Consider the following 16,658-nt stretch of genomic DNA (forward strand, 5'->3'; position numbering starts at 1 on the left):
CATCAGGGTTCACCGCGGCTCTGGCACAAACCCGGCGACACGGAGATGGCACGGGCAGGAGCGGACTGGCCGTGTCGGCTTCTCACTTTTTGGATTTTAGAAGGGCATGACATGCCTATATCTGTGTCTCCCCCTCCTTTTACTCCTCCACCTCTTTTATTTTCGCATGACTATATGTACTTGTCACTTTTCCATGTGTTAGTTGTGTCTTCTGAGCAGTTTGTCAGCTTTTGGACACCTTTGAAGGTGTTTTCTATGTGTTTCTATGTGTTTTTGTTTGCCTGCCATTGGTTTTAACGGTGTTCGACGAACAGTTCGGCGAACACACGGGTGTTCGACGAACCGAACCGAACTCGAACACTACGGGGGTGGCTCAACACTACTTACAATCAATACTTCTCTAGACTTTACCTAACGCTGTATATAAATGATCAGTCTACAGTGACCCAGTGGCATTGTACATGCCGTCCAATCTGCAGGCTGCATGTTATAGGGCAATAGGAACGGAGTAGAATGATATATATTTATATATAGAAGGATTCTACAAACTACAAAACTTCAGCCATTGTGAGACTACAACTCCCAACATGCCCTTCGGTGGCTGTGGTATCACAACAACTGTAGTGGTTTTTCACCCCTAAAAATTTTAGAATAACTTGCAATTCAAACTTGCAATTCATTAATTTAAATGCCTGCTCAATCTGGGCTTAGGAGTCCAGTGGGCGGTCCTATCAGTGATTGTCAGCCTTCCTTGTATGTATACAGGGATAGCTGTTAAGTCACCAAGTAGGACCTCCCCCTGAACTCCTAAGTCCAGAATAAGCAGGAACAAAAATAGAAAAGATACAAAATATAGTTTTTCAGGAAATTATTTAGTATATGTCAATCTTCTCAGTTAATTCTGCTCTATGACATAAATATACACATTCAGTCTGACAGGTCACCTTAAAGGGAATCAGTCACCATGTTTTTGCTACTCCATCAGAGAGCAGCATGATGTAGGGGCAGAGACTCTGATTCCAGTTACATGTCACTTACTTTACTGGGTGCTGCAGTTTTCATTAAAAACTGTTTTCTCTGCAGCAGATCTAGCAGTTCTCTGAACGCTGAGCTCTGCGTAATCCCGCCCACACCACTGATTGGCCACTTTCTGTGTACGCGCTGTATAGGCAGAAATGTGTGGTGGGAGCGGGGTTGGACAACGTGGCAGCAGGTTTACTAGTCATCTAGTAATAATCTCCTGCTGATAAAACAGTGATTTTATCAAAACTACAGCATGCAGCTCAGTAAGTGATACATTGCTGGAATCAGGGTCTCTGTCTGTCTGTACATGATGCTGTTCTCAGATTAGGTGGCAAAAACTGGTGACAGATTTCATTTTAAAGGGTCAGCCACTGTATTTCAGGTTTTACACAGGTCTGCAAAGAAATTCACGATGGATTCAATACTGACAAGATGCCCCATTAAGAGGCGCTTCGGTAGGCTGTCCGTGTGGCATTGTGAAATCTATACCAGCTATGAACAGCAGCAGAACACTGGTACAATTTAGGTCACAACATAGTCAACCTGATGGGCTGTTGATTTACAAATTGGCAGGTCAGAGAATAACAGGGAAAAGTTGCTGAACTTTTGCACAACTTTTCACTGTGCAGAAATGTGATACTTTTATATGTAAAAGTGTTTATGTAAATTCATCTCTGCTACATCTTTAATGACCAGACGCGCTGCCACTACAGTGTGTCCTTGTGTGACCTTTAAGGACTGGGTCAGTGTAAATAGGCTCATGCACTGTACATATGACAGTTGTTCTGCTCGTGTAAATGTGGCCTTCTACATGTAAATGTGCGCAGTGCACATGATGTGATATCTGATCATACCATGTGATATTTTGTTAATAAAATCAGTCCTGAATCCTTTTACAGAACGCGGGGCCCTTCCTGTATACACATGGAATGTGCTGTGCCGCATGTTCACATTGGGGAATAATGTGATTTATGGAAACAAAGCATAAGCCGAGCTGTCATCACCTCACCCTGACACTGATGATCTCATATTACGTTATCTTTATCAACACAGCCAAAATATCTGTGGAAGAATACAGTGTAAGATTCAGAAGAAAACGCAAACCCGGCGCGTGTAAGCAGCCCACATACCGTGTATGTAATGTACGGCACTAATAGTGAACAGTAAAACACCCATAAGAAAGCTGGACAGTTCCTATGTTTTTATATACTGATGGTAGATATCATTAGGGTATGCCATTCATTTCGCGACAAACTGACCTCCACAAAACGTTAGTATCACAAGACTGTAGTTTGATATCCCGGAGCCAGGGGCCCTAGCTATCCCTGCTGCCCGAATTACTTCTAATGATGAAGACGCCGGGGCCACGTACCTTGCTGAACTCCTGAATCAGCCCTTATCTGTCTCCACCCCCCAACCAGGGAAGTGGGAAGTAGTTGTATACAAGAATATATAAACCAGACTAACAAGAGAAGATGTGCAGGGATAAATGAAAATACCAATCATACAAATGTGAACTTTCAAACAACAGAGTGGAACACTGGGAAGTAAAAGGCAGGAAAAACCAAATAGGAGAGGATGAGGATATGCACACCGACAAATCACCAAGCAGCAGTCTTCAATACAACACTACAAACGCCTCCTCCAACTCCACACCAGGCAGTTTAAAACTAACACTGGCAAACCTGATTGCCAGAGGAGAGTATAAATAGCAGATGGGAGTGGCCAAAACTGAACAGCTGAGACCTTCAAAGCAGGAAAGCTCCAGGAGCTCTCAACTGAACAGATTGAACCCCTGCACTGCTAGCAGAAACCTGCACTGTTTAATATGATGGTGAAGTGCTTCTAATCAGTGCAGGAGTATGTGGAATCAGACAATGCGGTCTTCTGGCCCTCTCTGTCGTGGTAAACCTGTGACAGGCCAAAATTTAAGTGCATCCCCCTTCAGCTAATGATGTCAACTCACTAAAAGTGGAGGTGTGACAACATTTACTAGCTCCACTACACTTTGCTCTAGTAATTGATGTGTCAGCCAAGACAATATGACAAAATGGGTCCATGGTAGAAGTGAGAAGAAAAAAAAAAAAGATTTGCACTGTCCTGGTAAAGCATTTAGTTTGGTCCTCCGGGACAGCCGAAGCAGGGCAGTCTTCCCTTCTGCCTCTCCGGCCTGGGGCACTTTTTGGCTTACTAAGTCTCATGACATCATGGGGCCTAGTAAGTGTCAAAGGTGCAGAAGATGCCAGAGCAAAAAGTGAAGAATGCCCTGGTCACGCTGCCATAGAGGTCTGGACTTGATGCTGGACTAGGTCAACACAAATCATTTCATCAGACTCTAGTCCCTTGGTAACAAAAGAGGGCCCTCTTGTTTGCCATTTTTAGATAGCTGTTCTTGTAGTTTTAGCCCACACATAATACTGCCATATACAGTCCACAAAAAAAACAAAACATAATACTCTATTAATAAAGTTTTCTCAGATGTTGGCCCTATGTAACCTTGGATCCCAACAGTGGCGGAACTTGAAGCTCATGGGCCCCAATACAAAAGCTACAATGGGGCCCCCAATCATTGCAAGTCTTTTATAGTATTGGTCTTTTCATATCGGCCAAAAGGACTTTTGGGGCCCCTTAGGCTCCAGGGTCAGGGTGTGACTGCAACCCCTGCACCTATTGTAATTACGTCTCTGGATCCCCACCCCCTTCACTGCCCCAACTCTACCCAACTCCAGTGTCGCTGCATGAAATGACACAGCTGGTACTGGAAATACCCTCCGGTCCTCCAGTCACCTGATTGCTGATGCCAAATCACTGGCCCCTGTGATGATGTTAGCATGTACAGCATGTAATTGGCTGGAGGTCGGATGACTGATAGATGGGACGTCATCCATCACCAAAATAGCAGCGTTGGATCAGTGGAGTATTCAACGGACAATCGTTTTTAACTCTACTCATTAATTCCTTACCGTAGGTCCAATTTTACAAAACCCTGGAAAACCCCTTTTAATCCTTCACATATTTAAGATCAGTAAATTTCCCCAAAATTCAATGGTAACCACCTAATAATACTGGGTTAGATGTCTCATAGGCTTCCAATCCACTGATTAATCAGCACTTTGGGTTTTTCCAGCCTCTAAAGCTTGCCCTGGTCACAGGACTTGGATTAAACCCCATTCTCTTAGTGATATATCATCAATGTTTTAAAGGGGAGAACTATTTTAAGATTTAGGGAGATAAAAATCATAGATCCATGTCATGTGTCACTTATCTATAGTCAGGACTGTGTCACACAAGTCTCCACCCGTGGGCAGACCTCAGCATTCATGTTCATCAGCTATAACACAGAGTCACACGTTTATTCCCAAAGTCAAAAAGGCTCATAAACACTACATGACTTAATATCTTAATATTCTTTGTGACATTTATGAGTCTTTCTGTCTTCAATTTAAAAGGGTTTGTCCACAGAATAGGTGATAAGTTACTTATTAATGGGATCTCACCCCTGGTTTCTGCACCAATCGTCAGAGCAGGGAAGTTTCATCACTGGTGGCAAACTTTTAATACCGTTACAACATGGTGCAGCAGGTGGGATGGCCGACTGACGCTCCATTCATTCACTATAGGGTTGTTGAGTAAAACAACAAGGCGGCTCCGTAGGGAATGAATGAAGAAGCGGTTGAGTATCTGCACCGCCGCTCCATTCTAACCGGATAAAAGGGTTCACTCCTAGAAGTTGGACTCATTGGACAACCACTAAGTCCTGGGTAAAAATAAAAGTCAGGTTCCAGAATGAGTATATTAACTCTTTGTATGCCTCACAAACGCATGATAAGGGTCAAAATTAAGTAATAGAAAAATATATTTAATTGCAACGACTAAAGGCTAATCATCAGCTGAGTGAATGTTTAAGGGAAAGTTCCTTCCCGACCACTGTTCAGTATAAACAGCCCAGAAATCAGCCAAGAAACAAGAAGATGCTTGTCAGTCAGCTGATCGCATCTTTTATTATAATGGGCATAAAAAGTAGCGGTGGTCCACATTTCATCCCTTTATGTAAATGGGGAAGTGCACACTATACACGAATGAATGATCGCAGTAACAATTGTTCATCCCCATACAGTTTGCACCAAGTAAACGGAAGCATAACGAAGGCCAAACCATCATGCTAAATCACCAACTGGGCAGGTTTGTCACTCATCTAAAGGGACGCTACGTTATCACCCAATATTTTATACCAAGATTTGTAATCCAATCCTTTATAGGATGCACGTAGTCATACCATGATAATAATAAGTAGGAATGGGCGGACCCATGGATGTTCGGGTCCGTCGGGTTCGGCTGACTTTATAAAAAAGTTTGGTTCAGGTACAGTTCTGGATGCTCTATTTCTGGGGACCCCACGTCGTTTTTTTTTTTTTTTTTAAACATATTGCACCAGCCAATCACAGCCATGCCAATAGTTGGCATGGCTGTGATGGAGCTGGAAGAGTGCCCACATCAGAAAAGCTTGTTAATTGGCTGTGCTGCAGCCCTTCAACAAGCTTTGTTCAGGGTCCATGCACGGACCCCAAACTTTACTGTTCGGGTTCGCCCACCTCTAGTATTGCACTTTCTTATGCCTCAGAATTCACCTAGAAAATTAATGGCATTTTTTTTTTATCATACACCATGAATATGGATGCAGTCCGTGTAAATGCACATAGTGGCATCTATAAGGCTCCGTACAGCTGCCATACATATGCACATGGCATCATGCATCAGACCATAGGGATGAAGAGTACAATGGATTCCTGCAATCTATGACCTTTTGCTTTACAATTATTTTTTTTCCATTATGTTTATTGCATAACTTCTTGAAGATCAGTTTGCTAACACCAGTTTTGGGATTTTTATCCAAAACAAGGAGTGAACGCATATTTAAAAAAAAAAGAAAAAAATGCACCAAGTTGCCCTCTGTGAATCTGGCGTTAGGGCCGCACACGACAATACAGCTACTTTTCAGAGATTAGAGACTGAGATTGTCACCATGAAAGAGCAATATGTATTCAGACATTCTGCTGAACCGAGAATTGAAGAAACGACTGCCTCCATTCACGAGGAGACGCTGGGTGGAAGAATGAATGTTTCTATAAATGTCAGATTTATCTATAGTTGACACAATTTACATTAGTTCTATGACACATCATCCATTAACGTGATGGTCACAGGACAGAATAAGCGAGTCAGAGGGACTTGTACCGGAAGGACAGGGATTTAAATCTGCAAAAAATGTAGTAATGACTGACAAGCATCATGTGCGAGCAGAAAACGGAGCCATGACCTAATGACAAGCTCAACTTCTATACACGCAGCATATAGGGAAGTGACAACACCGGGAAATGAAAGGAGAGCGTGGGATGGTAACGTGTCACATCTTATTGATTCTCCTCATTTCAGAAGGCTCTTCTCGTGGCTACAAGTTGACTTTTAACACTTTCTGGTTGAAAAATCTGGGGTCCACTCATAGTATTTTTAGTAAAATAGCGCTGGTCTTGTTACGTTTATCAGTAAGACATCTGCTATTTGTAGAGGTCATTGATTTAGTCCTTATTGGAGCGGATCGGCAATGGAAGTTTCTTATGGTGAATAATATCAATGGTTAGAACTTTGCAATGAATGTAAGGAGTTTGCATGTTCTCCCCGTGTTTGCGTAGGGTTTCCTCCGGGTTCTCCGGTTTCCTCCCACACTCCAAAGACATACTGATAAGGAATCTAGATTGTGAGCGCAATGGGGACAGTGCCCATAATGTCTGTAAAGCGCTGTGGAATTAATGGTGCTATAAAAGTGAGCAAAATAAAAATAAATAAATAAATGTTGCTTCACCTTGTAGCCAATCTTCAAAAACTCAACTAATAGCCCTCCGGAAATATCCACCAGGGAACTTAGGTAATGTAGTTACGGAGTAGTTAACCCCTTTTGCCTTGCAGAGTGGTCCTCCAACACGACAATTTAGATTTATTCCCACAATATATCAATTGACTTTCTTTAAAAGTGCCACTTAAATTATGTGACTGCAAGGCAAAGAGTTTTACTGAAAAAGATGATGCATGCAAGTATAGAACATTACAGACATGCTGCGCTGGCCCTGTATAGAGGAGATGGAGCGTGGTGGACAATGTAGGACTTCTGTCCTATACGAGATCATTGGAGGGAGTCGGTCACTCTCTATTAATATGCATTAGGGTCCAAAATGGGATATTACATTCTTTACTAAATGATCTTTATCAATACGGTAACATGAATATGAGTACAAATATGGGTTATTTGGCTAGATCATAACTCCATACTAGGGTCACTATAGTTCAACAAGTGACTAGATTTCCCATGGCCATGGTAATCCGCTTCACCGGTCCATCCCGACAACTATCTCCATTGCAATGAATCATCTAATGAAGTGTAAATGTGCCATGCACAAAGTAGTAACATAAGTGCCCCAATTTGCAGGACATGTGTAAATGAGAACTTACGAATACTTATTTTTACACCACGACATGAAATCAGTTTACTGAAAAAAAATGGATTTTGACAATAGAGGAAAAAAGCATTAGGTGCTCCTCCGCACAGTGAAACAAACAGCAAGCGGATGAGACCTTGAGAAGGTACATCAAAGTATAAGCTAGAACGAACGAAATGCAATACTCAGAAATCTAGGTCACAAATAAAGCTAGAGAAAAGAACAAAGTAAGAAAAATCTCATGCCCGATTCAGCATTCTAGATTTACTGCTCCAATATAGAAACTGAAGAGTTTCTGCTGAATTCTGCGAGAATCAGCAGCAAAACATTATTCAGAAGGTTCTAAAAATGGTCCCTCATACACATTACAGTAAAGTCGGCCAAACCCACTGATATAATGGGACCAGCTGACAGTCTTATGTGTATGGGGGTCTTCCGACTTTTCCCCGACAGATAATGTCAGGGGAGAGAAGGCTTCGGAACGTCAGATTTCCGATAGCTGATCCTTGTGGCGAGTCTCCTAGAGGACACTGGTGCACGTTCAGCCGAGCTGAGCGTTCCTATGTATAGAGGAGTTAACATACATCGTTGTGACAGCCATCTGATGTGTATGGGGAGGGAGTGGGGGTTAACTACGATCAACCGATAGAGATGCTGTTATAGAAAATATTTGTAGCCAGTCCAAAAGTGCAAATACATTACCAGAGCTGAACCGTAAAATCTCCTAGTTGTCCCGGCCGGTCTTGGTTTACTTGTCCTGCACTGATGACGTTATATCATTGTCTTCAGTGGTCTTGTGCCGTGCATACAAGTATTACCACTGAGGACAGTGATCGGCTGCAGCAGTCACATAGGCGTGCAGTCATTCTAGACCATCGAGGACCACTTAAGTGTTGGTGCTGAACGCACCAGCAACAAGAATCAGAGAGCGGCAGGTATCGCAGCCAAGTTGTTTTTTTTGTTGTTTGTTTTTTACAGATTTTCCATTTGAACATTCAGATATTTTGTATCTGATTTTTTATTTAAACATCTTGATTTTTTCCTCTGTAATTGGTCATTTTTTTGCGGTGGTCTTTCTCTGTTATTTTTGATATGCCTTATTGTTTAAAAAAAAGGACGGATGTTATATGCTCTGTATTTGTGTGTGCTACACTTATGTTAGACCTGATCCCATGACCATATGTTTCGGATCTACTAATTTGTTAAATCTGTACCATGATTGGCTGCTGCATGTTTTTAAGCTTGTACCATGATGCATTCTGATATCACTGACTAAGGGCGTAAGCCAGAAACGCGTCGAGATTGAATCTCCAATATTATGGACTTTTATATATCTTAATATTTTGCACAAATAAAGTGAAAATTATTTTTTATTGGAGACTTTTCTCACTTTTTCTTTATGTATCGCAGCCAAGTATGTTTCATTCAAACGCTGCGGCATTTCAAACATGCTTTAATATGATGGCCGAAAATGATGGTACTAAGATAACTAGTCCAAGAGGCAGGTCCTGTGTGTGTGTGTGTGTGTGTGTATGTGTACGTGTGTGTATGTGTACGTGTGTGTGTGTGTGTGTATGTGTACGTGTGTGTGTGTACGTGTGTGTGTGTGTGTGTGTGTGTGTGTGTGTGTGTGTGTGTGTGTGCGTGTGCGTGTAGGGATACCTGTCAGTGTAGGAGAGCGAGGCAGGGAGAACCCGCAGGAGACTTTCCTCTGACAACTCTCATGACAAGAGATCTACAGACAGAGGAATCCTGGTCTGACTTGTCTTGTGCATCACATAATCCAACTGCACGAAAAAAAGTGCTCGGCTTGTTACACACACGCGCGCGCACATATATATGAAGAAAGCTATACAGGAGACTCACCTTCACTCATCACCCCTTGCTGGACTCTAATTTCTGGTCCAATCCCAACAGAACAGAAGTGACAGTAAATATCCACTCAACCAATCACCTTTACCACTAATTAGCTGAGCAAACTGGTCTGTCAAAAAGGGACCAGGAACCAGTGGGGACTGAATGGGTGATTGGATTGGTGACGTGGGGAATTGGTGAGAGTAAACATCTCTCGTAATTTTTTTTTCAAACCAATTTGAACCTTTTGAAAAAAATATTTTTATCTGCTGGACATCCCCTTTAAGTTTAAAGGTGGTCTGTCAGCAGGTTTTTGTTATGTAATCTGAGGGCAGCATGAGGTAGGGGTTAAAACACAGATTTCAACAATGTATCACTTTTCAAGCTGTGTGGTGTTTTTTACTTACAGCAATGATAATCACCAGATGATAAAACATTCAGTGTGAGTAGCTGCCTTGTGCCAAAACATCCAACTCCCCCCTCCGGTGATAAGCAGCTCACTGTCTATAGACAATGTACACAGAGAGCCTTGTGTGGGCAGGGTTAGCTTTCTCAGCTCTGCTTCATGCTACATCTAAGAACTCAGAACAGCTGCACCCAGTAAACTAAGTGATACATTGTTGGATTCAGGGTCTCTTTGCCCAAATCAGATGAGGTAGCAAAATCCAGCTAACAGATTTCCATTAACTCAACACAATAACATGCACGCTCCTTATGGAATAATTTCTAATATTGCCTTCATGACACCAAAAACCACTTAAACAATCTTCATTTGACAAATGCCGAAACTTAGGTTGTGCATATATGTTTGCTGCCATTGGTATATTATAATGAGAATCAAGTGAGAGATAACATCAGTTTATGACAGCGGGGTGGTGGGTAAAAGTAGGAGCATCTGCTGGAGAACAGATGTAACAAGGTGCCAACTAAATGAAAACTTTGGAAGTGTAAGGAACTCCCTGGCTGGAGCTTGTGCGGATGAGATGGGAGTCTGAGTTAAGTGAATGGTTGGCGCAGGCTTCTGCCAGGAACCCTAGAGCAGCGGCGTGAGCTAATGCCCATAAAACACAGCTGGAAGAGACCCAGGAGAGAGGGCTGCTTGTCATCAGTGTCATGGAAAATATGAATCCTTTACAGAAAAGTGGTACCTTGGGAAGCTCTTCAATCTGGTTGGCATCCAAATAAAGTTCCTCCAAGGTTTTCTCGAATGTGAAAATCTCTTTCGGCACCTGCTCCAGGCTGCAGTGAGAATAGTCAAGTGAGGTCACAGTTTCTTCTTCTCCCCGCAAACACCGGCACGGCACCAACCGCACAAACAGGTTCCTCTTTGCAGTCATTTTCAGGCACTGAGAAAACAAAAAAAAAGCCAGATATAACTATATAAATCTACATTCCCGGCAGGTCTCTTGCGTGGCACTTAGTCTCCCTCCACTCTGAAGCACAGACGTCCCAGCGCCTCTTCCCTCTCCTGCCTACAGATTTGTAATGCACATTGAAAAAAAACACAAAACGCTCCGCCATGAAAATCCAGCTAGACCAGTTTGGATGAGGGACACTATGGAGGATCTCGTCCTACAGTGACAACAATAAGGACCTGTCGGATCACTTTAACCACTTGAAGGCTGGATGAATAACGAATATTCATGGTATTTTAATAAAAAAAAAAAAAAAAACTGGCTTACCAGAGATAGAAATGGTGAATGAATAACAGTTTAACGTATAATCCATCAGACAGCAGAAAAGCAGCCGGAAGAGGTCAGGATTGACAATTATATTATAATGATGAGAAGCCGGGTCAAGTCAGGTACAATAATCAGTAATTACCGCTGATTCTGCGAAGCGAATGTCTCAAGGGGAAACTTTGTGTCGAACACAGTGAACAAGTCAATCATATACTGCGCCTCCAGCAAAGGAGGGATCTGTATACACAACACACACCGATACCTGGTGACAGCCCGGAAAGTTACACAAGTATCTGGAGTCATCAGGCTAGGGAAACATTGCTACCTAAAACTCAGGAATGGAGTTTTTTCTTTTTTTTCTGATGCACATAAGCATTGTTCTTAGCTCACTGCTTCACGTAACAGGTTTGTAATTCAGGCATCCGGGAGAGCGGGGTATTTAGCCCTTTAGGAGATCTGTAGGTTGTATCGAATTGTTTGTTCATATTTGTTTCTGCTTCTAAAAATGGAGTGAAATAAAATGACTGACTGATATGTAATATCAGGGCAATCCCACCATCTCATATACTATAACTACACGTCCTAAAGTGACAAAGTGACACCGATGTATCCGGACTTTCCTTTTCATTTGGCTCAGCATATCCAGAGATGTGTTGGGCAAAAAAGAAAAAGAAATAAATAAAACAGAAAAAAAAACCCATAAAGATACTCTGCTACGAAAGGTTTATGGCATCAATTGCAGCCTGTCAGATATTTTGCCCATTTAGGGCAGGTGCAGATGAGCATATTTGCCATTTGATTGTAATCCACAAAACATGGGATCGCACTCGGACCAATGTTAGTCTATGGGGTCGTGCACATGTCCAATTTTTTTCCCACAGGCACAGCCCGAGGAAAAAATATGATCCTATAATCAGATCGCACTTGACCATGCAAGTTAGTGAGTGGTGGAAACCATCGGACTGCACTCGGATGACATCTGAGCGCAGTCCGATTTTCACGGGCTGAAAGAATGGAGAATATGGAGGAATTATTTTCTTGATCTTCTCCTCATCTGAGAGAATTGGATCACACTCCGGTCAAACGCCGGTCTGAGTCTGATCAGAGTGTGATTTGCATAACCGGCCCCATTCTCTCTGATGAGATGGGCCAATAATCAGGAACAGGCCGGTGCTCACCTGACGAATGAGCAATAGACTGAGGTGCAATGATCTTTAAGCTAGCTTAAACATAATCATTGGCAGCAGTATGTTCCGTGTAAACAAGACATCTGCTGCTGATAACATGATATTCTATGTGCACAGAAGGATCAAGCAAACGATCGTTCTGTATACATAGAACGTTCAACGGACAGCTAAAAACGGGCCATTTTATGGCTGTCGATTAACTTGTATGCACCCGATTGGCCGTCATTACATTGCCGTGATCCGCATACCTGTCCAGGGGTGTATACAGTGTATAGGGCCCACAGAAAAACATCAAACTGAATCCCACCCATTCATCACTTTGACCAATGTTAGTCTAGGGGGTCGTGCACATGTCAGAATTTTTCCTCAAACTGAGCCGCTCCAAGGAGAAAAATTGCTGCATGCCAGAGTTTGATCCGATTTTCGGATCGCACTCGCCATTCTAGTCAATGAGTATATGGAAAACATCACACTGCACTTGGATGACATCTAAGTGCAGTCAGATTTCGACAGACTCACAGATTGAAGAAGATGGAGACATTTATTTTCCCCTCTTATCATCATCCGAAAAACCCTGAGCGCACACCCTGGGTGCAATAATCGGCCCGATTCTCTTGGATGAGAGCATATATGGTGGTCTGCACCCAGCCTTCTTGTTCCTCTGTTGCCAATGCTGTGAATCCTGCAGAGGAGGATTTCTAATTAGCTTCATACAGCCCATAATGAAGAAGGCGACCTACGCAGGGTCACTAAATCTTCATTAGCACAATTGCATCCACAGGGGCCGTTAATATGGTATAAATAGCATAGCTCCAGGCCGTCCCTACATTTGGCACATAACCCAGCTGGCCGCACTTTTCTCATTGCAGGATATATATTTCTATGCTGTTCTAGAAAGTGTCTGCCTGCCATCTAACTGTATATCAGCCCCGATTGTACATGTTATATCACAGATTATTGTGCTTTTTTTTTCCTGAAGTATGCCACGGTACAATACAAAGATGGAACCTCTGACCCAGTCCTGCTTACATTGCTGAAGTTTTGCTACAATGGTAAGCCGGCAATTCTGTTGGAGCCAGTACTTTGCCTTTTGGTCATTGGAAACATCGCAGGAGTATACTCATGGTTTTTATTTTTAAAGCTTAAAGAGCAACTAAACTTTTTTTTTTTTTTTTGTCCAAAATGGAAAGTTATGAAATTGTATAAATAATTTTATTAGCTGATTTTTCATCGTCATTAAAAAAAACTGAGTCTAAGTGGCACACAAACCCCTGCTTTCCCTCAGTCTATTTGCTAGCCTTTAGCTGAACTGTTATCAGAACATTATACTCATTTGGAGTACAGAAAATGGCAGTGAAAGGATCAGCTCAGCACATGTGACCCTGAGGATAAGCTACTGCAGAAGATTGTTCTCATAAAGGGAGGGGGATGGCTTTGCAATGCTCGGAATGGCTGGCAGCTCTCCGGACCAGAGCGTGACAGCTTCATGGTCTGGAGAGCCACCAGCCAGTTCAAGACTTACATTCGTTACATTAAGCACAATACTCAGAGGAGGACACAGGTGTTGACCCATCACTGCAATCATCTGTACTCCACATGAAGACATTCTGCTGAATGCAGACAGTTTGGAAGTCACTTACACACAATTTTTTTTTTTTTTTTTTTTTTTTTTTTTACAGGAATGGAGGACAAATCCCCTAATAAAAACTGTCTTGCAAAAGTTTCACAACTTCCCTTGTTGGACAAAATTATATATTAGTTGCTCTTTAAATAAGACTTCATTAAAGTGAGCAGCTCACAGACATCATAACCCGCTGTCAATCCCATCAATGCCGCGAGGACAGAATCTGCAAAGCTAATAAAGATCACGATGCTCTATGAGGCGGCCAGTTAAAGAGTACAAGGATTTATTGTACGGCGGCAGACCATGTAAAATGACTCCCAAAGTGTCCTGCGCTAGATCAGAAACATTATCACAATAAATTAGTAGTCATGGAGATGGAAATGTAAAAACAGAGCGCGGCGAGAACTGGTAGACATATAGTTATACCGCCCTTCCCCCAAAGTCACGGCTGGAAATGGCGAGTTCTGATATCAGCAGAGAAAAATATGCATCGTGCTATAAATGTGGTGCAAGGTCTGCTGGTATCACTGTGCGGGAATAGGTCATAGGATTATTATTATTTATGACAAGAGTCATCAAAATTCATAGAAAGCGCTATCCTTTTTGTTCTGTAAGGTCTTCTAATATTAAATTCTCCATTGTCAACATTGCCCTTGCGTCTTTTCCACCGGGAAGAGATTCTAAGTGACTTTTAATGGCAGTGTTAGGCTATGTTCACACGCTGCGTTTTTGAAGCAACATAAAAAAGCAGAGTTTGCTGAGTTTTTTGCCAGTGTTCATTTGTCTCTTGTGCATGCTGATAAAGTTTAGTGCAGAAAAAAAATAACCTAATTCAACTTCCTCAGGTTTTAGCACCAAAAACACAGCAAAACCTGATACCTGTGTTTTTGCAGCGTTTTTGCACTTATTCATTGCTTTCAAAAACACTGCAAAAACGCTGAAAGATGTGACATGCTGCAGTTTGCAAAAACACAGCTCTTTGACAAAACCGTCAGGAAAAAGAAAACAAGTTGTGTGCATGAGATTCCTGAAATCTCAGACTTTGCTGGTACTGTAAAACACAGCTTAAAATTTGCATAAAAAAACGCTGCAAAAACACAACGTGTGAACATAGCCTTAAAAGGAGCCAATTGCATAAAAATCTAATTTTGGGACAACCCTGCTGCTCCACCTCTAGTCAGTCTTGACGGTAGACCAGGGGTCTCAAAGACACGGCCCGTAAAGACATTTCTTACAGGCTGCAGGGGGCCCCATTGCCAAATTGCCCTTATTCTAGTCTTTTTCGGCACCACTGGTAGAGCGCATCACCTAGCAGGACGCCAGTGTCAGACTGGGTTGGCAAAGGCCCACCAGTAACATTGATTCTTGGGGTACACTGTTCAGCTACATGCAAAAATAACCTGATCCTAGTACGCAAATTTACTTTTGCTTCTACATAATATTAATTTGGCTACCTTGTTTAGTAAATTAATAGATTATACCTTTTTCTGCAAATTGTGAATAAAGTGTAATAGCACTGCTCATCAGCAGGCCTTCACAGTGGCCTACCCGAGGTTTCTCCTGCTCCCTTGTGGGCCAGTCCGAGCCTGCAGGACGCATTCTTGCAGATCCCTGCAATGGCAAGCAGCAGCACAGCTGCAGGAAGCCATTCTCTGTTTCCTGCCTGGCACTATCTCTATGACTGAGCCAGGGTGATGGCATCATCGAGCCCGCCGCGTCATGTAGCAGGGTATCATGTAGCAGGTACCCGGCCAGAACAGGAGGAAAGCCCCACCACAGGGGATCGTCTGAAGAGGTAAGTGATATATCTATTTTTTTTAAAACAGTGGAAAACAGCATGATGAAGGTGGGGGGTGGAGAGGGCTCAGAATTGCAATTAATTGGGAGGGAGGGAGAGTGTGGATAGGACACAGGACAGGGCCTTGTAATAAATTGGGGCATATTGGTTAATTCATTTATATTTTTATTGGCAGGAGAAAAAGTGGCTAATTATAGTTAGTGGAGGGCACAATACCAGCTTATCAATTTATATTTTAAGTGGTGGGTAGAATTGAGGCTAATTATACTGTACATTAAAGAAGCCCTACTCCTCCCATCAAAATGTTTATCCTCTTAATATATTGCAGCCTTCATATTATATAGCTCTGGGTACTTACAATTGCTCATTTTGCCTTTCTACCCAGTTAATTATTCTCTTTTCCATTAGGTCCATGACATCACATGATTAAAAACGGACTAGCTGAATCCTTTTAAGTTCTATGTACAAACAGGAAGTTTCTTTTCCCTGCATAGGTCATCATTAGAACTACAATTCTACATCACTGCAGGATGACTCATGCAAAGAAAATTTACCTCCTGTTTCTACATAAAGCTTAGAATGATTCAGCTAGTCAGTTCTTAATCACATGATGCCATAGACCTAATGGAAAAAAGAAGAATTAGCCGGGTAAAAGGGTAAAATGAGCAATTGTAAGTACACCGTGCTATATAATATGATGATTGCAATATATTAATAGGGTACAAACTTTGATGGGAGGAGGAGTGCTTCTTTAATGGTGTGGAACATAGCTGTATTTGGGAGCCAACTGTCGGGGGGACTTTGTCTTTGTCATGACTAAAGTATAACCCCAGCATAAATTTAACAATGAGGCCCATTGTATGTACTGTATGTTATAACGTTCTTCCACAATTAGTGACCCTTTTTTCCATATGTTCTTTCTTGTATTGAAGCTTCACTCCATTGTCTTGGCTGAGCTGCAATACCACATACTGCCTATGTACAAGGGTGGCGCTATTT

The 16,658-nt window shown here is 42.2% G+C and overlaps 1 protein-coding gene across 3 annotated transcripts in view; it reads right to left on the reverse strand.

Moving 5' to 3' along the window:
• ERBIN (erbb2 interacting protein) overlaps positions 1-16,658 on the reverse strand; it is a 238,002-nt gene that overhangs the window by 102,390 nt on the left and 118,954 nt on the right. For all 3 annotated transcript variants that reach the window (XM_073680222.1, XM_073680223.1, XM_073680221.1), the window contains exon 4: positions 10,517-10,714. In XM_073680222.1, the coding sequence (XP_073536323.1) occupies positions 10,517-10,705 (189 nt within the window). In that variant the 5' untranslated portion in view covers positions 10,706-10,714. The remainder of the gene's footprint in view (positions 1-10,516; positions 10,715-16,658) is intronic.

The sequence above is a fragment of the Phyllobates terribilis genome, unplaced genomic scaffold, assembly GCF_046119375.1.
Source record: "Phyllobates terribilis strain yellow unplaced genomic scaffold, ASM4611937v1 Scaffold_1__5_contigs__length_1240528914, whole genome shotgun sequence".
NCBI classification, from domain to species: Eukaryota; Metazoa; Chordata; class Amphibia; order Anura; family Dendrobatidae; genus Phyllobates; species Phyllobates terribilis.